Source organism: Pristis pectinata, chromosome 33, assembly GCF_009764475.1.
Source record: "Pristis pectinata isolate sPriPec2 chromosome 33, sPriPec2.1.pri, whole genome shotgun sequence".
NCBI classification, from domain to species: domain Eukaryota; kingdom Metazoa; phylum Chordata; class Chondrichthyes; order Rhinopristiformes; family Pristidae; genus Pristis; species Pristis pectinata.
In genome coordinates this window covers 5,616,866-5,642,376 of record NC_067437.1, presented here as the reverse complement: position 1 = coordinate 5,642,376, position 25,511 = coordinate 5,616,866, and the positions used below count along the sequence as shown (strand labels likewise).

The window sequence follows — 25,511 nt, the reverse complement described above, 5'->3', positions numbered from 1 at the left end:
TACTGGGTGTTAAAGGTTTAACAGCTTTTAAACAAGTGTAGAGTCGGGGAAAGGAGGACAAGTAAAGAGCAGGAGGAAGGTCTATGATGGGACAGAGGCAGGAAGGTCTATATGACAAAAAAAAAGCCTGTGGTGCCAAACAAAATGGAATGGGTAATCGGCTGGGTAGAGGAACAAAATTCAGAGGATAGTTATAACAGAGGGGCAGGGAAGATGTCAGAACTCTCTTGGCTCAGGAATCTGGTGGAGAAAGGTGGGTTAGACACCTAGGGGCACAGACTACTGACTGTGTACTGATAGAGAATCCCTCCTGCCAATACTCACTCCCAGTCAGGCAGTGAGAGTATTAAGCAGACAGATGAAATGTGTAAAGCTGTCTCCTAGCTTATCACCGAGTTCCACTAACTTAGAGGAAGGTGAGGTCCCCTATCTTTGATTAGGAGCTGACACTTCCTTGGAAAGAGTCCAATTCGTGCAGCCTCAGCCTCCCTCCTGGAGTGCAAAAACTGAAGAGCCTCTGTAGTTAGGATGTCTTTGGTGCTTAAAGACTGGCATATATTACCATCTCAAAAACACCCAGGACTAACTGGGCTAGATTCTGATCATATACAGCAGCATCAGTGCTATGGTTGTGAGGAGGGTGTAACTTCAGTAGGTGATTATATTAGCAAGAGGCATTAAAAATATGGACATGGCAATTAATAATAGGAAAAAGTTGACAGCAAGTATGACAGTGTGAAAATATCAAGTAAGTGGCAGATGGAGTTCAATCCGGAGAAGTGTGAGGTGGTACACTTTGGAAGGACAAACTCCAGGGCAGAGTACAAGGTAAATGGCAAGGTACTTGGCAGTGTAGAGGAGCAGAGGGATCTGGGGGTTCATATTCACAGTTCACTGAAAGTTGCCTCACAGGTGGATAGTGCAGTTAAGAAGGCCTATGGGATGTTAGCTTTCGTAAGTCGTGGGATTGAGTTTAAGAGCCGCGAAGCAGCTTTACAATACTCTAGTTAGACCACAGAGTACTGTGTTCAGTTTTGGTCGCCGCATTATAGGAAGGATGTGGAGGCATTGGAGAGGGTGCAGAGGAGATTTACCAGGATGCTGCCTGGATTAGAGCGTATGGAATATGAGGAGAGGCTTAAGGTGCTAGGGCTTTATTCACTGGAAAGGAGGAGGATGAGAGGAGACATGATAGAGGTATATAAAATATTGAGAGGAATAGATAGAGTAGGCAGCCAGCGCCTCCTTCCCAGGGCACCAATGCTCAAGACGAGAGGGCATGGCTTTAAGGTTATGGGTGGGAGGTTCAGGAGAGATGTCAGGGGGAGGTTTTTCACCCAGAGAGTGGTTGGTGCATGGAATGCACTACCTGGGGTGGTGGTGGAGGCAGATACATTGGACAGGTTCAAGAGTTTGTTGGATAGGTACATGGAGGAATGTGAGATAGAGGGATATGCGGGAGGAAAGGTTTAGATAGTGTGAGGGTGGTTTGATGAACGGCACAACATGGTGGGCCGAAGGGCCTGTTTTGAGCTGTATGGTTCTATGGTTCTAAGGCTCATAGTAAAGTGCATGTAGGTATAAAGATATTTATCTATTACATATGTGCATCAAATCTAATTTGAGGATTTGATTCAAAGGTCACAGAAATACCATGGGGATGTAACTCAAATGATATGTAATCAGTGATGTTGGTGAACCCCAGGCTTAATTTTTTTGGTAAACCAGTCCAGGTGAATCTTTGATTCTTTTGCTCCAAGTTAAAGCCAAGCAGAATAGTTCCTGTTGAATGGGAACAATGCTCTGGGTAATACTGGTCTAAAGTAGCCAGAGCACCAACTTATGTTGTCAATTGTACTAATTGCTATTGGGACATTAACTCATGGCTGGACCGCACTTGCCCCACCATGAAACTTCTGTCTGTTGCTCCCATTCCCTCATGTGTTGGGAGCCCTCAATTTTAGAAATGGGTTAATCTGTGGTGAAACTCTTTGATGCAGAAACTTAGAAATTCATCCCCATTATCACAGTACTGTGTCTCTGAAATTCATTCCATTCTTGACTTCAATGTGCTGTCATGACCATTAGCTCTGCTGACAGGTGTGGATTCTCACTGAGTTGACCTGGTACAATCTCTAATGTTGCAACATTAGCTTTTGAACAGATTGCCCAGCTACCATCTGACCTTCAGTTGCCCATTCCAGCTTACAAACGCCCGACTTATGTAAAGCCTGCACATCTGAATGAGCATTTGGGAGACCAGCGGGATGGATTTCCCGGCTGCTGTCGAACTGCAGGCATCTTCCACTGTGTGGGAACGCGGTTCGTGGCTCAATTTCCGACTTGCAAACTGTCTAGGTTATGAATAGCTCACAGGAATGGAGCCCTGCTGTAACCTGGGGAGGACCTGTATTTGGTTCATCTCTGACCTTGATGGATTTTATGAATTGAGAAAAACTATTTAATTTGGGAGTTAGGAAGAGAAATTTTATAAACATTATCATTCTCTGCTGAGTCTGGTTCAGGTATGCATTCTGAAAATATTGTGAGTTTTCGTGATTAGGTTCCCATGCCAGAGTACAAGATGAGCAAAATAATATGACACTCTCCTGGACATTAAAGAAAGAATCAATATTTGATGAATGAGCTTCACTCCCATGGAATATTTCCTGCCCTCTCTATTCTTCCAACCACTGATAAAAGAATACAGAGGGAAGGAGGAACAAAACGGAAGTCTGATTTGTGATAAAGAGGATGAAAATTCTCATCTCAAAAACTGTGAATTGGTTTTAACCGTCACAGTTTTTTAGATATAGTGCATAAAGGTGTATTGATAACAAATAACCTTTAACAGTTCAACCTGCATGTGATAAACTTGTTTTATTTTGGTTCTAAATTAAGATAATGCCTTGTCTATTACTTGCCTGGTACTAACTGTTTGATGCCCTCAAAGGCAATAATCGGAAGGTGATGCTGAGCCTACTGTATAGTATAGGGGCTGAATGCTGTTACCCGCCTTCTGACTCCCCCACATCGTCAGCTAGACATCCTGCAAGACCAGCCCCTGTGAGAGGCAACACTGGATTAGGTAACCTCAGCTATTGGCTTCCTTCTGCTGCAACCTTGCTTTTCTAACCTGGACTTGTCCTGCTTTGTGGCGGTGGAGTCAGGGAAGGGGTTGGGGGACACGCAAAACCTTGCCATTTCTGAAATGTGTTCCTATCAAAAATCACACTGCAACGTACTCTGCAAGTTTGTCATTCCTCTTTCTTCATGTTTTTGTGTCCCAGTGTCTGCTTTTTAATTCTTCTTGAGTCACTTTGAAGTTTTTTTTTAATGTAAAATGGATTGCATACAGATGGTAAACCTCATATTAAAAACAGTGCAGCGGTTGCTGTAAATGGGGCTTTAAGGAGGCAAAGTTCTCATATTTGTTCAGAAATGCTTCTCAAGTTGAACAGAGCTGCTAACTTTTGTTTGCCAGCCCATAAACACAAATAGAACAGCACAAGCTCTGCAAAGTCATCATTTTGAAACCATCTGTTTCTCCAAGTGCCGGATGTGAGTATGGTTTCTACATATTTGTCTGACTTCCCAGCTATTATTGACACATTCTGCTTCAGCCTCCTATCCAAGCGTGCTTGTGGGGGATCGCAGCTACACACATACTAAGTGCCTCCGCTGTCACACCCAATTAATTATTGTCATGAAGCATCAAATGTCAGGGAGCTGTTTGTTTTAGCAATCCCTTTGTATACACCAACTGCTGGATTATGAACCTAGGGTGACTATTTGTTGTTCCCCGAACCTTGCAAGATCAGTTTATTAATTGGCACTCCATCCAGCACTCTAAACATTCATGGCCTCCTCCACTGATGGACTGTAGCTGCAATGAATACCATTTATAAAATTCACTGCAGGAACTTGCCAAGGCTTTTTGCAGCATCTCTCGCATGAACCATCTGCTACGTAAGACGACAAAGACAGCAGACACAGAAGAAAATCATCACCTGCATTTCCCATCCATTCCATCCCGTCCATCCCAACCACCCATCCCTTCGCACACCATTCTGGCTTGGAAGTACGTCACTCACACTTTGTCACTGGATCTAATCCTAAAAATCCCTGACCAACAAGTACCTTCATCTTACTGACTGCAACAGTTCAAAAAGGGGGTCACCACCACTCCCTCAAGGGCAGTTAAGGGTGGACATAAATTATAGCTTTGATGTGGTAAATAATCAGATGAAAAGTCATTCAGTGCAGACTGGGAATCAAAGCCAAAACCCTCCTGAACTCTAAGGCTTGGTTCCACTTCAGCAGTGACTTACTCTGGTGAGTGTTGACTATCGGTGGCCTCTAGTCAATCATTTGGTATTACTTGTTAGGCACCATTGGCTAGTTGGCAAATAAACCTAATTAAAAAAAGTAATTATTATTGGCACATGGTTGTGCTGGATGGGCTGCCATTTGTTTCCCATCCCTGGTTAAGAAGGTGGTGGTGTTCCTTTTTGAGCTGGTGGTAGTAGGCTCATATTACTGAGTGGCTTGCTAAGTATCGACCATGTTATTGAGGCTGGAGCTGCATAAATATGTAACCTACAATAACTCTGCTTCCCCAAGGGGCATTGGTGAACTAGAGTCTACAGAAAGGAAAGAAGCCATTCAGACTATCAAGTGTTGACTCTACAAGCACAGTCTATCAGTTCTGTTCTGCAGTTCTTTCCAATTAGGTTTTTATGACTGTTCTTCATTCTCACTGGTTTTGGTTCTTGGTTTTCTGATTTTGCTTAGACTGAATTCAAATTCTGAGACCACCGCATTGAGATTGGAACCCATATTCATTTACTCTCTCTATTACTAACCAAGTAATAAATACAACAATGGTACTATTCCTCCTAATAACAAAAACAGTTATAAAACTTGAAAGCGGATATAGGAGTTTTCCCAGTAAAAGGAAGAATGAAGAAACTTAATGTAACCAAAGAGTATCTTCTGCTTCCAGGATATGATGATATTCTGGGGATTGCCACTGTGCTTGGGTCCTTATCAAAAGGAATGGATGTTCCAGATGCTGATGGGTATAGGCACCGGAGGTGAGAAAGTGAAGGATGCATCAAAGAATTTCAAAACTGAAATCAAACTCCACTGTTGAGTAGGATGGAAAGGGGTGCTCAGTCAAATTGTGCTTGTTTTCAGATATGATCGGTTGCTGTGCCTGGACGGGGGAGGAATCCGAGGTCTCGTCCTAATTCAGCTGCTAATTGCCATTGAACAGACAGCAGGCCGACCAATTCGAGAGCTCTTTGATTGGATATCAGGCACCAGCACCGGGGGAATTCTGGCTCTTGCCATCGTACATGGTAAGTGGCCTGGAAAGTGAGTAAATGTCAACCTAGATTTAGAACTGGAATTGGTTTATTATTGTCGCATGTACCGAGGTACAGTGAAAAACTTGTCTTGCATACCATTCATACAGATCAAGTCATTAAACAGTGTATTGAAGTAGGACAAGGTAAAACAATACAGAATGCAGAAAAGAGTTTAACAGCTACAGAGGAGTGCATTGCAGGTAGACAATAAGGTGCAAGGTCATAACGAAGTAAATTCTGAGGTCAAGAATCCATCATCAAACTAGGGAGCCATTCAATAGTCTTGTAACAGTGGGATAGAAGCTGTTCTTGAGCCTGGTGGTATGTGCTTTCAGGCTTTTGTATCTTCTGCCTGATGGGAGAGGGGAGAAAAGAGAATGTCTGGGGTGGGAGGGGTCTTTGATTATGTTGGCTGCTTTACTGAGGCAGTGAGAAGTATAGACAGAGTCCATGGAGGGGAGGCTGGTTTCCGTGATGTGCTGAGCTGTGTCCATAACTCTCTGCAGCTTCTTGCAGTCACAGGCAGAGCAGTTGCCATACCAAGCAATGAGCCATCCAGATAGGATGCTTTCTACAGTGCATGGATAAAAATTGGTATGGGTTGACAGGGACATGCCAAATTTCTTTAGTCTCCTGAGGAAGTAGAGGCGTTGGTGAGCTTTCTTGGCCATGACATCTACATTGTTGGACCAGGACAGCTATTGGTGGTGTTCACTCCTCGGAACTTGAAGCTCTCAACCTTCTCAACCTCAGTACCATTGATGTAGACAGGTGCATGTGCACCGCCCCCCTTCCTGACGTCAATGACCGGCTCTTTTGTTTTGCTGACATGGAGGGAAAGGTTGTTGTCAGTTGGGGTTGGCAGTGGCAATAAATATACTAAGGCAGCACTGTGGGGCTGCAGATATTCATATCTCATAGCTGCAGCAACTTGGTTAAATCCTGACCTCGGGTGCTGTCTGTGTGGAGTTATCACATTCTCCCTGTGACCACGTGGGTTTCCCCTGGGTGCTCCCATTTCCTCCTACATCCCAAAGAATGCTGGCTGTTAGATTAACTGGTCACTGTAAATTATGTCTAGTGTAGCTGGGTGGTAGGAAAATCAGGCGGGGGAGTTAATGAGCCTGAGAGAATGAATAGGTGACACAGACGTCAGTGGGGAATGGGATTGATAGAGTTGCTCTGGGAGCCAGCATAGACTTGATGGGTCAAATGGCCTTCTGCTATGTCATAAGGATGTATAAATAGGAAATGGAAGGCGAACAAGTGAATGAGTTTCTTTAATTCGCTGTCGTGTTTCTTAAGTTTTAGATGTGCTGAGAGTACCATGTGGATCCATTTATCTCCATTTGAGCATTGATGCAAATTCCAAAGGTGACAACATGTTTAAGAAACAGTAGCTTACTGAATTGGAATATATTCAAAAAATCCATTACATCTCCATTAATATTTTTCATTCCTTTCAGTTAAATTTGGAGATATTTTCTGGATTTGTCACACCTTACAGTTAGTTCCAGCTCAGATGATAACTGTACCCTGTGGCCAGCCACGCCACATGGCAGCTGGCTCTTGAGATGTGCCTGCATGGGGTCTTGGGATAAAAGTTCATCTGGGCCAGTTTTTGACCTCAGATCTGGTGTTGCCGAATCAGAATCAGATTTATTATCACTGACATATGATGGGAAATTTGTTATTTTGTGGCAGCAGTACAGTGCAAAGGCATAAAATCTATAAATTACAAAAATAAATAGTGCAAAAAAAAAGGAATAATGAGGTAGTGTTCATGGGTTCATGGATCGTTGAGAGATCTGATGGCGGAGGGGAAGAAGCTGTTCCTGAATCATTAAGTTTGGGTCTTCAGGCTCCTGTACCTCCTCCCTGGTGGTAGAAACAAGAAGATGGTGTGTCCCGGATGGTGAAGGTCCTTAATGATAGATGCTGCCTTCTTGAGGCACTATCTCTTGAAGATGTCCTCAATGGTGGTGAGGGTTGTGACCGTGATGGTGGAGCTGGTTGAGGCTATAACCCTCTGTAGCCTCTTGCGATCCTGTGCATTGGAGGCTCCGTACCAGGTGGTGGTACAACCAGTCAGGATGCTCTCCACCGCACATCTATAGAAATTTGTAAGAGCCTTTGGTGACATACCAAATCTCCTCAAACTCCTGATGAAGTAGAGCCGTTGGCATACCTTCTGCATGATTGCATCAATGTGTTGGGCCGAGGATAGATCCTCTGAGATGCTGAAGCCCAGGAATTTGAAGATGCTCACCCTTTCCACCATTGACCTCTCAATGAGGACTGGATTATGACATCCTAACCATGAGATCTGAGGCAGACCCAAAATTGGGTCCCAGGCATCATTAACATCCTTTTGCTTGACTTCCACCCTTCTTGTTGTTGCCCAATTTCTATGAGGATACTTAAAGCAGAAATTGATTCTCTTGCAGCTCCGAATTGGGTCTCTAAAGCCTTTTGTTGATGACCATAAGGAAAATACCCTGGCCAATATTTTGTTTGGATGCTTTTCAGGCACTCGTTGGGAGCAGAACATTAATCCCTGAAATTATGTCTCACTGCAACCACTTTATGCCTATAAATAGGGGTAGAATGAGATCTAAATCTTACCCCCATGACTTCTTCTTTGGGTTTCTGGTTCATTAGAGAAGAGCCTATCCCCACCTTTGCATGTTTTCCTAAATAGCGTATGTCCCTTGTCATGTAGTAGATGAACATTTTTCCTCTTATGTTGTTGTAGAAGCAAAAGTAATTCGGTTACTGGAATCTGTATTAACTTATCAGTTTGAGACGATAGTTACTTGACATGGTTTTTCAAAGTTGTATTATTTACAGGCCATAACCAAGTTACAAATACTCGACTTATGACCACCCCTACATATGAACGAGCTCCCATAATATTATTAAATTCAAAAGTCCAACGTATGTATATCTGTTCCTTCCTATGAGCAGCAGAACTAGCTTCCTCTCTCTCCACTTTTAGTAATTCCTTTTTTAATCAGTCTGATGTGCTTTTGATGCTATTCATCACAATACTGTGGAGGTGTGTTTATCACATCGTGTGATTTTTGTGTATTTTCCGACTTAAGGACAAAAAAATCAACTATGAATGTTGTTAGCCAAAGATGGCCTGTAATATGTTCTCGCTTTTGAGAAAATTCAAACTGTTTATCTCCACTTGAGTCTTTGTTCCTTTATTCTCAACAGAAAGGAGGCCATCTAGTGTTCATTCAAGGGAAAAATCTTTGATTTCATTTCTGAATCCTTTAAACTTTATTTGTTTTTTTAAATGAGAAGAAACATTATTAAGGAAAGTAGAGTCAATAGTTGCTGGGTAATTATAAGCAAACCTTGCTTCTTATTTGGGTAAGGATATTGCCCAACATCGTCGTGGTGGCTATCCCTCGAGGTCAAGGATGATGGTCATCGTTCCGTTGATCTATTTATGGGCTCTCAAGTGGCTTATGAGTCCAATCTTGGCAAGTAGCCCACAGAGCGAAGATGCCTGTGCGTGTCTTTGTTTAACGTGTACTTGATGTTGCACTACAAAAAGCACACGATACTTCACAAATCAACCAACTGATTCCAATGGCATGGAAACCACGACGATTGGAGCTGATGGATTTGTTGCAGCCTTCATCCGCCTTCACAGCTGTTGAGTTTGAAGTAACTTCATCCGCCTGTTCCACCGTTGAGGTCTTGGTTGGATTGTTCTTTGTCAGGGACCTCACCCTCGACCTTAGCGCCATGGGTGACCCTACCAGGAGCATAGCTCCAGGCGGCATCGCTCTTAGGATCTCAGGACCACACGAGCTTCTCCACCACGACAAGGTGACAATCTATGGAGAAGATTGCCCAATATACCCCAGTCCTGAACAACTAATTGATCTCATCTTTATCTGCTACTTTAGATAATGCCAGCACAGAACAGGGTGCTCCTGTTCTGATCCACCACAATCTGTGTTAATTTAGTTGATCTCCAAGCAAAATGAGAAGAATCCCAGCTTTGATCTCTGGTTTAGTCGATCCCAGCTGAGGTGTAGTCTGGTGGGCCACATTCAATCTGTTGTTTTTGGGCTAAGGGACAGGGTAATTGTAAAGATTTCCCCTGGCTAAGCATTCTCCAGTTGCTCTTGCTCGAAATATCACGTGGATGGAACCAGCCTGTGCTGCTCCCCCATTGTAAATTCACATTCTGCGGTGCCCAGAATGATCAGCTGTGAAAGGAGTACTGTTGGTGCCCTGTTCTGTCCCTCTGCTTTTAGGGGTAAGTTTAAAAAAAGAATGTCAATCATTGCCAAATGCAAATATTTTCCAACACTCCAAACTCAAAAATTAATTTTCCAAGTAATGAATGCCACCTTACTTTCAATCCGGTTACACCATTTTCTATAAAGATCTGAATTCAGGATTGTGAGTATTTTCAACAAGTAGCTAATTAGATAATTTCTCCTAATGTTTAAACTATTTTGCTGAAGGTGATGTAGATGGAAAGAGATGTCTGGTGGGTCCCATGTTACAAAGGGAAACATTCACTGTTGTATCTCCCGGACATTATGTACTTGCTTTAAGTTAAGCTTCAAGTTGTAGAACTTCATACCCTGCTGTTCTCTTTCATTGAAGTTTTAAAGTTTCACCTTCATATATGGTGACTAGTGAGCTGTGGACAGCTTTTAACCCCAGAAAGGTTGATGTTACCATTAGTTTCCCTCTGCCCTTTGCAGTTATTAATTGCTCTGCAGTACCTTGCTTTCATTCATGGGCTCTGGTATTCCCTGGTACTGCACTCTGATCCCATGTGCAGTGATTACTTCTACACCATAACAAAGTTTCTCGAGCACTGACCATTCTCCCATCCCTGCTAAGGCTCCATGAACATGCTGCAAAAGCTGCTGCTTCTTGAGCAGTTCCTCAGAACCGAGGATGACCGACTTCCACTCTAGCCTTGTGGCTTCTGAGGTGGGAACTCAAAGTCAGATGGGGAAGGTAGTGGCTGATGGGTAGATTGTGAAATGGTGTGCTTTCTTCTTTGTAAGCTCCCAGTGCATGGCCTCGAGTTTCTCAATAACGTCCTGAATATTTCTTCTCCCCTCTGAGCAGTCATGGACCAGAGATTCCCAGGAGTCAGCCGGGATAGAGTCAGAGAGTTATACAGCATGGAAAACAGGCCCTTCGGCCCAATTCATCCATGCCGACCAAGTTTCCTAACTGAGCTTGTCCCATTTGCCTGCATTTGGCTCATATCACTCTAACCCTTTCTTATCCTCATACCTGTCCAAATGTCTTTTAAATCTTGCAATTATACTTGCCTCTACCACTTCCTCTGACAGCTTGTTCCATATACTCACCACCCTCTGCATGAGAAAGTTGCCCCTCAGGTCTCCTTTAAATCTTTCCCCTTTCACCTTAAGCTGTGCCCTCTCGTTTTGGACTCCCCTACCCTGGGAAAAAGACTGTGACTTCTTTATGCCCCTCATGATTTTATGATCCACCTTCTTTATGCCCCTCATGATTTTATAAACATCTATAAGATCATCCCTACACTCCAGGGGAAGAAAGTCCCAACTTATCCATCCTCTCCTTATAACTGAGATGCTCCAGTCCCGGTAACAGTGAGGATGTTGCAATCCTTCAAGGAGGCTTTGAACACATCCTTGAATCTTTTCCTCTGTTCGCCAGGTAATTTCTTCCCATGACAGAGCTTGGAATAGAGTGTCTATCTTAGGAGTCTAGTGAACTTCGGTCAGTCGTTATCTGTGAAAATAATTGTGCTAATATTGCGTTGACTTTAAGATTGGTTGCCGTTGTTATTGTGATGTGGATTTTCCTGTGGCCCCCATTGTAGGATATTCCTTTCCTCCTTCTTGTAGGAAAATCCATGGAGTACCTGCGCTGTCTTTATTTCCGGATGAAAGATGAGGTTTTTAAGGGATCCAGACCATTCTCATCAGTTCCACTCGAGGAGTTTTTAAAGAAGGAATTTGGGGAAAATACCAAAATGACAGATGTTATAAAACCTAAGTGAGTAAATAGTTGTATTTGTTGGGATGGTAATTAAACCTTGTCTTTTTTTTGTCTAGTTATCATGTGCAAAATAAAATACTATTCAACTTAAGGAAACAGGAACAGGAGTCACCTAGTCTGCTCCTCACCTTGCCTCACTATTCAAATAGGTCATGTCTGATCATCTATATCAGTTCCTCTCTCCCACCTGCTCTCCATATCCTCTGATACGCTCCTTGTCCAAAAAACTTTTTGATCTTGATCATGAAAACAGTTAATGACTGAGCATCCACAGCCCTCGGGAGTAGAGAATCCCAAAGATTCACAACCCTCTGAGTGAAGACATTTCACTGCATATCATTGCTAAATAGTTGACCTCTTACCCTGAATTTCCCAGCGTAGATAGATAAGATAAGATAAGGTATCTTTATTAGTCACATGTACATCGAAACACAGTGAAATGCATCTTTTTATGTAGTGTTCTGGGGGCAGCTCACAAGTGTTGCCACGCTTCCGCCGCCAACATAGCATGCCAACAATTTCGTAACCTGTACGTCTTTGGAATGTGGGAGGAAACCAGAGCACCCGGAGGAAACCCACGCAGACACAGGGAGAATGTACAAACTCCTTACAGGCAGCAGCTGGATTTGAACTCGGGTCGCTGGCACTGTAAAGCGTAATGCTAACCACTACACTGCCGTGCTGTTTCCAGTAGTGGGAGAGTCTAGGACCAAAGGGCACAGCCTCAGAATAGAAGGACATTCCTTTAGAACAGAGATGAGGAGGAATTTCTTTAGCCAGAGGGTGGTTAATCTGTGGACTTCATTGCCAAAGACGGCTGTGGAGGCCAAGTCACTGGGTATATTTAAAGCGGAGGTTGATAGGTTCCTGATTAGTAAGGGCGTCAAAGGTTACAGGGAGAAGGCAGGAGAATGGGTTTGAGAGGGAAAAATAAATCAGCCGTGATCGAATGGCGGAGCAGACTCAAAGTGTCGAATAGCCTAATTCTGCTCTTGTATCTTATGGTCTTATAGGATTACATAGGATGACATATATACATTGGATAAATGGCCCATTCAGCCTAACCAGTCCATTTGTGCTCCACTCACACCACCTCCTGACGTCCCTAGCCCAAACCTATTTCCTTCACATATGCTTGTCCAGCCTTCCCTTACATGCCCCGGTGTTACTTATCTCAACCACTCCCTGTGAGAGTGAGTCCAACCACTCTTTGGGTAAAGTTGCTTTTCCTGAATTCCCTCTTGGATTTCTTGGTGTCTTTCTTATATTGAATGCCTCTTGTTATGGTGTCATAGTCATAGAGTCGTAGAGGGATACAGAATCAGGTTTATTATCACTGACATATGTCGTGAAATTTGTTGTGTTGTGGCAGCAGTACAGTGCAAGACATAAAGACATAAGAATTACTATAAGTTACAAAACTAAATAGTGCAAAAGAGGAATAATGAGCTGGTGTTCATGGGTTCATGGACTGTTCAGAAATCTGATGGCGGAGGGGAAGAAGCTGTTCCTGAATTGTTGAGTGTGGGTCTTCAGGCTCCTGTACCTCCTCCCTGCTGGTAGTAATGTGAAGAGGGCATGTCCTGGGTGCTGAGGGTCCTTAACGATGGATGCCATCTTCTTGAGGCACCGCCTCTTGAAGATGTCATCGATGGCGGGGAGGGTTGTGTCTGTGGTGGAGCTGGCTGAGTCTACACCCTCTGCAGCCTGGAAACAGCATGGAAACAGTCCCTTCGGCTCACCAAGTCCACACCAACCACCAGCCACCCATTTATACTAATCCTACGTTAAACCCATTTTTTATTCTCCCCACATTCTCATCAACACTCCCCAGGTTCTTTCACTCACCTAAACATTAGGGGCAATTTATGGTGGCCAATTAATCTACTGATCTGCATGTCTTTGGGATGTAGGAGGAAACCGGAACACCAAGGGGGAAACCCATGTAGGCACAGGGAGAATGTGCAAACTCCACACAGAAAGCACCAGAGGTCAGGATCGAACCTGGGTCTCTAACACTGTCAGGCAGCAGCTCTGCTAGCTGCGCCACTGTGTCACAATGTTTTGTTATGCTTTTTCCCAAGTGATTTACTATTCACTATCAATGCCTTTCATAATTTCAAAGACCTGGGTCAGGTCGACCCTCAGCCACTTTCACCTCAAGAGAAAAGAAAACAGCTTCTTAGCAAAACCTCATCAAGCTGTCTAAGAGTCATATCCACTTAAATGAGATCGCTTCACATCCTTTCAAACTCAGGAGAAAATAGGCCCATTTTATTTGAGCTTTCCTTTTAGTGATCTCTCTCACCCCAGGAATAAAGCTAGTGAATCTAACGAGATCAAAACCCTACATCCACTTTGGGTGTGGTCTCACCCACATTTTGCTTTTGTGTTAATATATTAGGGTTGCATATTGTCCTGAGTTCGATCCAGATCACCAGTGCTATCTGGGTAGAATTTGCGGGTTTCCTCCAGGTGCTCTGGTTTCCTCCCATATCCCAAAGACAGGTGGATTGATAAATTATTTGGCCGCTGTAAATTGCCCCTAGTGTGTAAGTGAGTGGTAGAATGTGGGGATATAGTGTAGGACTGGTATAAGTGGATGCTTGATGGTTGGTGCAGACTCATCTTTGTGTTGTGTGAGTCTATCTATGATTCCGTATAACCATTTGCGAGATCTTGCTGAGTGAAAATTAGCTGCACCATTTCTTATAACACAGATAATACTTTAGGCAATGACAATGGCTGAAAAATAGCTGTGGGCTGGTCTGAGACAATGGTCTCCTTGTATTAAGCCCTGTATTGGGAATTTGTTTACTTGTTTGTTCTTCGTCTCCGCATATCCCTTGCCTCACCCACTGATAGAGTCATGGTGACTGGAACTCTCGCAGATCGACATCCTGGAGAACTCCATCTGTTCCGCAACTACGATCCACCGGAGTTGCAACATGACCCACCGTATCTACGCACAGCAGAGTTCCAGGCTCTCACCCAACCTAAAGGTAAAGGAAAGTGTCTCAGTGCCTGGCCCTTAAGATGTGCATTTATTTTGGGGGTGCTGTGGAGATCAAAGCTTCTGACTGTGTGCGTGCGTGCGTGTGTGTGTGTGAGATATTTCTATGCTTTTTCCAAAGTTGCATATAGCCAGTATAACACATTGCAACCTAAAGATAAGCTTCCAAACTTGGAGCCATCTATTAAAAACAGAATCCTTTAATTAATTACAAATATATATTTTATCTAGATTATGATGGAATTTTAAAAAAATCAGTTCTCCAATGCTGTCTTCTTTAATCATTATGTCATTGAAAATTGATGTTTGTTTTCCGGAGTGCAGTTCTGAGTTGTATTGGTCACTTGGGAAATTCAACCAGACGCAAGAGTTACTTTACTAAATGTGAATGTCAGAGGCGCTAGGATCATGTCATTCCCGCATGCAGTGCCTCCTTTTCTTTTTACAATATTTTTTATTAATTCCACAAAGAAAATACAGAGTACATGCAGAGTACCTGGGACAATGTGGTCCATGCTACTCTGTGCCTCCTTTTTAGAGCTTCACAGAGTAGCATGGACCACATTGTCCCAGGAGTGACACTTGTTGGATGCTCCTGGGACAAGCTCATCTTCCCAGTGCAGCACTAGACTGGCAACCCAAAATCTGAGTTCCTTACTAATTTTTCATGCTTCTGGAACATCCTCGATCCTTGCCCCGACCAACTGTGTACTGTTCCAACTCCCCCACGAGTCCCCTAATCTCAGTACTCGCTCTCAAGCAAAACATCAACCATCCCTTTGCCTCCACAAATGCTGCTCGACCCGCTGAGTTCCTCCAGCAATTTTTTTTTGCTCCAGATTCCAGCATCTTCAGTCTTTTGTGTCTGCTGTCATATATCTTGTTGCCAGCTCCCATCCTATAGCCTTCAAAGTTGACCTTCTCCCTCTTACTCTTTAAAAAAATGATCAGCTCTTTACCACCATCTTGATCTCGTTACCATCGGGGAGGAGGTACCCACACTCAACGATTCAGGAACAGTTTCATCCCCTCTGCCATCAGATTTCTGAATGGTCCATGAACCCATGAACACTACCTTGTTACTCCTTTTCTTTTTGTACTATTTATTTATTTTTGTAACTTATAGTAATTTTATGTCTTTGCACTGTACTGCTGCCGCAAAACAAATTTCATGTTATGTAAGTTAGTGATAATAAATCTGATTCTGATTCTTTCTCTATTCCCCTCTCCTTTTCCTCTTCAAGTTGCTTCTCCCTCACACCCTTCTCCTCTTCTGTTCCTTCCATCCTTCTTTTATCTTTCTTTGCTTCCTCCTTTTCCCTTCTACTTCTCCTCTTCTCTCCAACGCTCCCTGCTTGGTTTAGTTGTCTCTCCATCATTTAAAAATTGCTGTCGCTCCTGAATCCGCACATGAAGTGTGACAGAAGCATAGTCCCAAAAAATCCAACATCTTGTATTAATGTGCCACATAAGCACAGAAAAATATCCCTTGCCTCTGTAGAGATGTGAGGAGGAGCAGTATAAGTTTTCGGGATTTTTCTCCCATTAACAGTGGAAAAGCCTGGCAGGTCTCCCAGATGTTATATTGTTTCTCTGGCTTTAACAATTCAAATTGCAATCAGTGCTACAGAATGCTTTCTATATATATAGTGTGTGCATGTGTTTGTTTTAAATACACAATTCCTCCCAGATGTAAGACTGTCTAAGTATGTGTGTTGCAATGAGGTTGGAATTTCCTTAGGCTTTGGCTTAGGAATGTTGTAATGCTGGAAATTTTGTCAGTATCGATATCCAAGCCTGGCTGTTTCCTTTTTCCCATTTGACTGTCTGGATTGGTAGTTTCTCTGAGCCTTGCCTGTGTGAGATTGGTTTTCCCGAGTGTCAGCTTCCTCAGTGCAGTTACCTCAACCACTGCAAACCAGGAAGGTTACGGTTTGCTCTCTGGTGTGTATTCTGTGCTGGTTGAATTCATCTTTGTCAGCATAGACCAGACACCAACTACTGGACTTCCTCCCATCTGAAATTCTGCTTTCAGTTATGAGCACAGTGTTGACGGATGGATTTATTGGCCTTGAACTGAATGTAGCACAGAAGCAAGAGAAAGATACTTGGCTTAAAGGGTTACATTTTAAGGGCAGGTACTATTTTAGTTTTTTATTACTGGGCTATATTTGCATGGGGTTTGTAGGATTCCCAGGACTTGAAGGAGTGATTGTCATGAAAGAGAATAACGACCTTCTTAGAAAGTCTCTCAGCAGAACTCTTGAACGTTCTAATTCAGGCCCCAAGGATTAGAGTGGTTAGATCACGGCTTGTAATTGGAGGCCTGGGTCTTTTGATCCTACTGTATGCAGCAATTTAAATTCAATCAATTAAATGGATTTTAAAAAATTAAACAAATTTATCGAGTGGACAGTCAGAGACTTTTTCCCAGGGTGAAAATGGCTAACACGAGGGGGCATAATTTTAAGGTGATTGGATGAAGATATAAGGGGGATGTCAGAGGTATGTTTTTTTACACAGAGAGTGCTTGATGCATGGAACACACTACTGGCAGAGGTTGTGGGGGCAGGTACATTAGGGACATTAAGAGACTCTTAGATAGACACAAGAATGACAGAGAGATGGAGGGCTGTGTGGGAGGGAAGGGTTAGATAGATTAGGATAAAATGTCAGCACAACATCGTGGCCCAAAGGGCCTGTACTGTGCTGTAGTGTTCTATATTCTACAACCTTAAAACCCATCTTGTTCACCAGTGTACTTCAGAGAAGAAAATCTGCTATCCTCACCTGGTCTGGTATAAATGTGACTCCAGACCCATCCATTTTTTGGGGATGGACAATAAATGCAGTAAAACTCCGATAATCCGGCACCTGCTTGTTCAGAAATCCTCATGGTTTTTGACATTTGGCTCACTCATTAGTCCAGAATGTGAGCTAAGTGTGCAGGGTGAACGTGGCATCTTCCAGAGTCGTGGGCCTGGAGTGTGACCAGAGACGGGGTCCAGACCATGGGTCGGGTATACAGGCTGTTCCCTGGATTACGAACAGGTTCTGTTTTCACAAATGTCCATAAGTCAATGTGTCCATAAGTCGGAAAATACATAAAATCACTCTGTATGGTAACCACACCTCCTGAATGGTGTTGATGAGGGACAATTAACAAATGGGCATACGTACCCAAGGTATAAATGCCATGAAAATTAGCTTTTTGCAGCAACATTACAAGATGAGGACAAACATAAATTAGCATAAACTTAAATTAACATGAATTATACAAAACATATGTATGCAAAATAAGCAACAAAATAACATGACATCAGTGCAAAATTGAGAGAGAGAGAGAGAGAGAGACAAAAAATATAGTCCAAGGTAGTGTTAAGGTTTTTCTGGTCAGTTCAAGAACCTGATGGCAGTGGGATTGGACCTTGAGGTGTTGGTCTTCAGGCTCCTTGATGGCAGCATTGAAAAGAGGGTATGGCCCAGATGGTGGGGGTCCCTGATGATGGATGCTGCCTTCCTGAGACATCGCCCCTTGTCGGCGTCATCGGTGGTCCCCAGTGCATATTACATTGTTTAATAGAGTATTGTTGCACAAGTAAAATGGACGTGATTGCTTGTCAGTTTCCAAAGCAACTCTCTTAAGTAGCCTTCCGCAGTGAAACTGGCAGGCTGTGTTCTTCAGAGACAATGGTGTCTGATTACTGTGGGGAGGTTATATGTAAACAGGATATTTTTCCAAGACTGATTCTCACTTGGATTTAATAATATTTATAGGAGCTCGTTCGTATGTATGGGGTGTCCATAAGTCGGGTGTTTGTAAGCTGGGGAGGGTCTGTGTGGCTTGAGCCTTGATTGGGGTCCAGAACTCGGGTGGCCAGAGCTGAGTTTCGGAATGCTTGAATATTTCTTGCTTCCTTTAAACTCACCAGGTTAACTGGAAAATTTGTTACACTACTGTGTAACATGTAAAAAAAAGTGAAATAAAGGTGCATTTGGTAGCATCCAACAGTCTGGAAAATCTGCTCCTCAGACTTGGCAGAGATCTCCACATCCTTTGGGAAAAAAAAGTGAATGCATACTGGTGATACTGTGTGGAAAGTCATAAGCATTGCGTAGTCACCTCTGGTCAGTAAGTAACCCTACCTTCTGGTGAAAGGTTAGAAACTTTAGAAAAGGTAACTTATAAACAACGATATGAAGTTACATACTCCCCTACCGTGGTCTTTCTGTAAAACAGACCAGCTAGTGTGGCGAGCAGCTCGATGCAGTGGTGCGGCCCCTACCTACTTCCGACCCATGGGACGTTTTCTGGATGGGGGACTTCTTGCAAATAATCCAACGCTGGATGCCTTGACTGAAATTCATGAATACAATCAGAATCTGAAGAGAAAGGTATGCTTTGCATTTGTTGATTCATTTTGTTCTTAATTGCCTGCTGCTAACATGAAATTTGACTGAACCAATTCTAGGAGGCGGATTTCGGACGTTACTGTTGCCTCAAAGACTGGGCCAAAAGGTATTTGTGAAAGGTTTGGTTGCTGCTATAAAACAGAAAATGCTGGAAATACTCAGCAGGTCAGGCCTCATCTGTGGGAAGAGAAACCTAACATTTCAGGTTGAAGATGAAGGGTTTTCTCTTTTTATAGCGAAGGAGGCTGAGGGGTGACCTTATAGAGGCTTATAAGATCATGAGGGGCATGGATAAAGTGAATGATCACAGTCTTTTTCCCAGGGTAGGGGAGTCTAAAACTTGAGGGTAAAATTTTAAGGTGAGGGCGGAAGGATTTAAAAGGGAACTGAGGGGCAACTTTTTCCACACAGAGGGTGGTGAGTATATGGAACAAGCTGCCAGAGGAAGTGGTACAATTATGACATTTAAAAGACAATTGGACAGGTACGTGGGCAGGAAAGGTTTAGAGGGATATGGGCCAAATGCAGGCAAATGGGACGAGCTCAGTTGGGAAACTTGGTTGGCATGGACGAGTTGGTCCGAAGGCCATGTTTTCCACTCTATTCCCACTGACTCCTGGGAATCTCTGGTCCATGACTGCTTAGAGGGGAGAAGGAACATTCAGGATAGTTTTGAGAAACTCAAGGCCTTGCATTGGGAGCACACGGAGGAGAAAGCAGACCAATTCACAAACCCCATCGGCCACTACCTTCCCCATCTGAGTTCGAGTTCCCACCTCAGAAGCCACAAAACTGGAGTGGAAGTCGGTCATCCTCAGTCATGAGGAACTGCTCAAGAAACAGCAGCTTTTCCAGCATTCTGTTGTTCATGGAGCCTTGATTTAGAGGGATTTGGGCCAAACGCAGACAAATGGGAATAGCTTAGGTAGGCAACCTGGTCGGCATGGACAAGTTGGGCCGAAGGGTCTGTTTCTGTGCTGTATAACTCTGTGACTCTATTTCCAGCATCTGCAGTTAATTTTGCACAACCTCAATCAACTGTAGTGATTGAGGTTGTGCAGATCTTTACTTGGAAATGTCTATGTTGGGCAGAAAAGTAATCCCATCCGAAGTGAGGCCTGTCCTCATTTTCCCTTTTTATTATACAATGCAGAAATATGATGAAACTTTAACTACATTTTGCTCAATAATGATTGTGGATAACTATTAGGATAATATCTTAAGACAGCCAAATTGTTGCTATCAAGATTGTCAAATTGCTATGCTGATTTTAATGCATTGGAAGTGACCATTAGAGATCTTATTTTGCCCATAGCAATGTCATACAGTCAACAATAATTTGCTGAGTTCAAGTGTGAAAGATACTGTACTTCTGTGATTGTTTTTAAACAATGTTGCTGCTCTTCAGATGCTCAGTGTGTAAAAGGATTGTCGGTTGTGAGTAGTAATGGGAAATCACTGGTTTGGCCCAGGAACCACACTTACTGATCTCAATCACCACATTCAAAGTCAAAGTTGAGTTTATTGCCATAAGCACAATTACATGTGTGCACAGGTGCAATGAAAACCTTACCTGCAGCAGCATCACAGACACATAGAATAAGATACACAACATTCACAAGAAAAACATACAGTAAATGAAACATGAATTATGCACAATTTTTACAAGAAAGAACACATTTAGAACAAAAACAAAGCATGGTCCATTGTAGTGCAAAGTGGTCATAGTTTTGCTAAACTGTAGTGATTGAGGTTGTGCCGGTTGGTTCAAGAACCAAACGATTGAAGGGAAATAGCTGTTCCTGAATCTAGTGGTGTGGGACTTCAGGCTTCTGTACCTCCTGCCCGATGGTAGCTGTGAGAAGATGGCATGATCCAGATGGTGGGGATCTTTGATGATGGATGTTGCCTTTTTGAAGCAGCGCCTCATGTAGATACTACCGATGGTGGGGAGGGAAGTGCCTGTGATGTGTTGGGCAGAGTCCACTACTCTCTGCAGCTTCTTACATTTCTGCGTATTTTAATTGCCGTACCAGACCATGATGAAACCAGTCAGGATACTTTCAACGGTACATCTGTAGAAGTTAAGAGTGCTTTGGTGGCAAGCCAAACCTCTTTAACATTCTACGAAAGTAAAGATGCTGGTGTGCCTTCCTTATGATTGCATCTATGTGCTGTGCCTATCCAATATGTTAACACCCAAGAATTTAAAGCTGCTGACCCTCTCCCCTGCTGATTCACCAATGTAGACTGGCGCATCTTGTAAAATTTGCTATGATACCCAAACTAATGAGGGGAATAACACAGGGAAATTAACAAAAAACTTTATCAGTGACCCTCCTGGAAGCGAACATACATTGAGTTTGGATGAGAACAAGACGGAAATGAAATTGGACTCAGTTGTGCCAACCTTGGCAGACGGTTGATCAGTATTTACCATGCAAGAGCAGCCTGCAGTGTAGATGCTGGGGAAAAGAATTTTTGAGATCAGTGGAGAACTTCATTCTCTGTTGAGTGATGGATTGTACAGATCCATACATGATAGTCTGAGGAAGGTTTATATATACCCCTTGAAATAGCAGGTATTTTAATCAGTAAATGATAGCTGTTATAACAATTAGAAACCTGTTTCTGATACAGCTTTTAAGATCTTTTTTATTTAAAGTGTGTTCAATTTGCAGGGCAGAGAGAATCAGGTGAAGAGACTTGGCATTGTGGTTTCACTTGGGACAGGAAAACCGCCGCAGGTACCTGTGTCCTCTGTTGACGTCTTTCGACCTTCCAATCCTTGGGAGCTGGCTAAAACTGTCTTTGGTGCCCGGGAGCTGGGCAAGATGGTAGTTGACTGTGTAAGTATGATGCATGCTTATTTTTAGAATCCTTGTTTGAATTTACTTTTCTTTGGTGTGTTTAAGGACTCACAGGGTCTCTTCTTTATGAGGCTTTCGATCAAAAATCCAATCAAATCTGACGTCTGCAACATTCCAAATAAGTGATGGGTTTACACCGGTACATAGAACAATACAGCACAGGACAGGCCCTTCGGCCCACGATGTTGTGCCGAACCAATTCAACTAGTAATTAAATGCTAAAATAAAATAGTCCCTTCTGCTCACACAACGTCTATATCCCTCCATTCTCTGCACATCCATGTGCCTATCTAAAAGCCTCTTAAGCATAATTATTGTATTTAATTCCACCACTACCCCTGGTAGTGCATTCCAGGCTCCCACCACTCTATATAAAAAAAACTTGCCCCACACATCTCCTTTCAACTTACCCCCTCTCACTTAAAATGTTTGCCCACTAGTATTAGACATATTGATCCTGGGGACAAAGATACTGGCTATCTGTGCCCCTCATAATTTATAAATTTCTATCAGGTCTCCCCTTAGCCTCTGCCGCTCCAGAGAAAACAACCCATGTTTGTCCAACCTCTCCCTGTAGTACATGCCCTCTACCTGGTAAACCTCTTCTGCACCCTTTCCAAAGCCTCCACATCCTTCCTATAATGGGCCAACCAGAACTGAATGCAATCCTCCACTCATACCTTGTATGAATTTTAACCTATTGCCTTAATTCTGTGTTTCAGTTTCCTCTGAATTCTGCTTTCCAATTCCTGCTCAGAATACCGTCAGGATCTCCCAGTCAAACTTTTTATTCCTAGCACTTTGAAGTTCGTACATCTAAGCCTTTACAATGCCCACAATCTACAAAACTTGAAACCAAGTCTGGCAGCACCTGATTTCTTGTTACGTTGCTTACTTTCCTGCTGCCTTGAGTCTTTGCATCTTTACTTTGGTTTCTTACAAAATTGGATTAATCAGGTTTAACATCAACTGTTTTAATTAGTGTAAACCCCATCAGCAATTGGCATGGAATAAACAGCTTACAACTAATTTGACTCAGTCTGTTTGAATATTCATGTAATATTGGAGAAGGTGAATATTGCAGGAGGTGACTTACTTTGCTGACAGTTATTTAAAATTCTTTTACTGCTGAAATAATATTTTTAAAGTGAATACAGCATGTTTATTTTTAAAATTGAAGTGAAGAATATTACATTCGTTTTTGCCACCACCCAACACTCACTATTCCCCCAAACCAAGCCAGATTGCTAACTTCCAATTGGAGTATTGTTGGAACTGGTGCCTATCAGGGAGTAGGTCGTCATGACAGTGAGAGTAAGATATGTGCTTTCAAACCCCTCTGTGCCCTCACCCATCTGTAATCTCTTCCGGCCCTATACCCCACCCCACAACCCTGAGGTCGCCATGCTCTTTGTCACTTGATCATGTCTGAGTTTAATCCCTCCAGTGATGGCCATATTATTGGTTACCAAAATGTAAGCTCTGGAATTCCTTCCCAAAACTATCTCTCTCTCCAGCCCTCTCTCTTCTTTCAGATGCTTTTTAAAACCAGCTTCCTTTTCTAATGGTTCTACTGCCCATACAACATACAGCGGTTTGGCATTGGGAGTTTTTCTTGTATTAAACATGATGTTACAACAGTTTTGGTGGTGAGAACAGAGGCTGATGAATACAGGAACACCCATTCATGGAACCTTTATCTTCTGGTCTTTAGTGCACTGATTCTGATGGTCGAGCAGTGGATCGAGCCAGAGCTTGGTGTGAAATGGTGGACATTCCGTACTTTAGGTAGGCATTCGATTTAATTAGTGAAGTAGAGGCTTCAGTATTGAGCTGGATGTGATGATGGTTGCATTCAGCACTGGGATACATTTGCAGAAATTAATCTGCTCTGGGATTAGTGATACAAATAACTGGGTGAGCTTCAATTGAGAAACATTTCCAAACCTTTTATATTAATGGTCACACATCTTGATGAAGAGCAGGTGAGTTATTAACAGTGCCTTGGCTAATATTTAATTCTTAATCTATATCACTAAAACAGATCATTATTATGTTGACACTTGTGGGAGCTTTCTGTGCGCAAATAGGCTGCTGCTTTACTTACATTGCAGTAGTGACAATCCACGTTAGGACTTCAGATAGGTTATGAAAGGTGCTATAGAAATGCAAGTCGTTCCTTTTTTTTCCCTTAAAGTAATACTTTAGGCAGACCCTTCCAGCATCTCTCGCGAGTAATATGTAGCTGCTAATGAAGTTCTGATCAAGGATCCTGGACCTAAAATGTTAAATGTTTCTCTTTCCACAGTCGCTGCCTGACCTGCTGAGCATTTCCAGCATTTTCTGTTTTTATTTCCTATTTCCAACATCTGCAGGTTTTTTGATTGTTATTTATGTTTAACTCCTGGTTTGAAAGGCCAAATCACCTTCTCCTGCTCCTTTTTCTTATTTTCTAGTTGCTACCTTGGGTAAATCAATCACCAGTTAGAAACCAGGTGATTAATTTCAAATTTCTGCAGGGTGAAAAATTTGCAGGTTAACACTCACATCAATTTTATACTTTATGTTCCATAACTCACACCCAAACAGCTGACTGAGCAAAGCTTGACATACTTAAAAATGTTGCTTCTTTTAAACACAGAAGATCTGCATATTGTTTCATTAATCCAAACTATGGCACATTCAGTTGGTGACAGGGGGCAGGGGTGTGTTGCACAGTAGGATATTATTACTGATCTCCTGTTAAGGACACCCCAAAGCACTTTATATCCGAAGTACTTTCGAAGCATAGTCAGTGAAGTGTGAAATATGGCAGCCAAGTTTCATACGGCAAGTTCCCATAAACGGCAACGTTATAACAGGAGGATATTCTGCTTTAGTGTTGTTTATTGAGGGATATATATTGATGAGAATACAGGGAGATAATTCTCCCACAATTTTTGAAGTAGAGACATCAGGTGTGGCACTGGTTTAAAAAAGAGGAAGGCATGGTTTTATCACACCTTTCTCAGGATATCCCAAGGTGTCATGATGTATGACAGCATAGTGGTGCAGCTGGTAGAGAGCTGTAGCCTCATAGCTCCAGTGACCCAGGTTCAATCCTGACCTCTGGTGCTGTTTGGTATTGGTATTGATTTATTATTGTCACCTGTACAATAATAAAACTTGTCCTGCATACCAATCATACAGGTCAATTCATTACACAGTGCAGTTACATTGGGTTAGTATAGAGTGCATTGATGTAGTACAGGTAAGAACAATAACAGTACAGAGTAAAGTGTCACAGCTACAGAGAAAGTGCAGTGCAATAAGGTGCAAGGTCACAACAAGGTAGATTGTGAGGTCAGAGTCCATCTCATCGTATAAGGGAACCATTCAATAGTCTTATCACAGTGGGGTAGAAGCTGTCCTGAAGCCTTGTGGTACATGCCCTCAGGCTCCTGTATCTTCTACCTGATTGAAGAGGAGAGAAGAGAGAATGACCCGGTCTTTGATTATGCTGGCTGCTTCGCCCAGGCAGTGAGAGGTAAAGACAGGGTCCAAGGAGGGGAGGCTGGTGTCCGTGATGCGCTGGGGTTTCATGTGGTTCAGCTCCATGGACCTAGATGATGCTGACCCCCATCCCCCAGTGATGTCTGTGTGGAGTTTGCACATTCTCCTGACTTTGGGTTTCGGCCAGTGCTCTGGTTTCCTCTGTGGGTTGGCAGATTAATTGACCTCTGTAAATTGCCTGCGTGAGGGGTAGAATTAGGGATGAGTTGTTGGGAAAGTGGGGAGAATAAAATGGGATTAGTGTAGGATTGT

General features: G+C 42.9%; 1 protein-coding gene across 4 annotated transcripts in view; it reads left to right on the top strand.

Annotated features, from left to right (window-relative positions):
* Positions 1-25,511, top strand: part of pla2g6 (phospholipase A2, group VI (cytosolic, calcium-independent)) — an 81,961-nt gene that overhangs the window by 48,962 nt on the left and 7,488 nt on the right. For 3 of the 4 annotated variants that reach the window (XM_052043331.1, XM_052043330.1, XM_052043329.1), the window contains exons 9-16: positions 2,954-3,088; positions 5,006-5,096; positions 5,200-5,363; positions 11,258-11,408; positions 14,277-14,413; positions 18,665-18,819; positions 21,519-21,686; positions 23,422-23,495. In XM_052043331.1, the coding sequence (XP_051899291.1) occupies positions 2,954-3,088; positions 5,006-5,096; positions 5,200-5,363; positions 11,258-11,408; positions 14,277-14,413; positions 18,665-18,819; positions 21,519-21,686; positions 23,422-23,495 (1,075 nt within the window). The remainder of the gene's footprint in view (positions 1-2,953; positions 3,089-5,005; positions 5,097-5,199; positions 5,364-11,257; positions 11,409-14,276; positions 14,414-18,664; positions 18,820-21,518; positions 21,687-23,421; positions 23,496-25,511) is intronic. The other variant, XM_052043332.1, reaches the window with a different exon arrangement.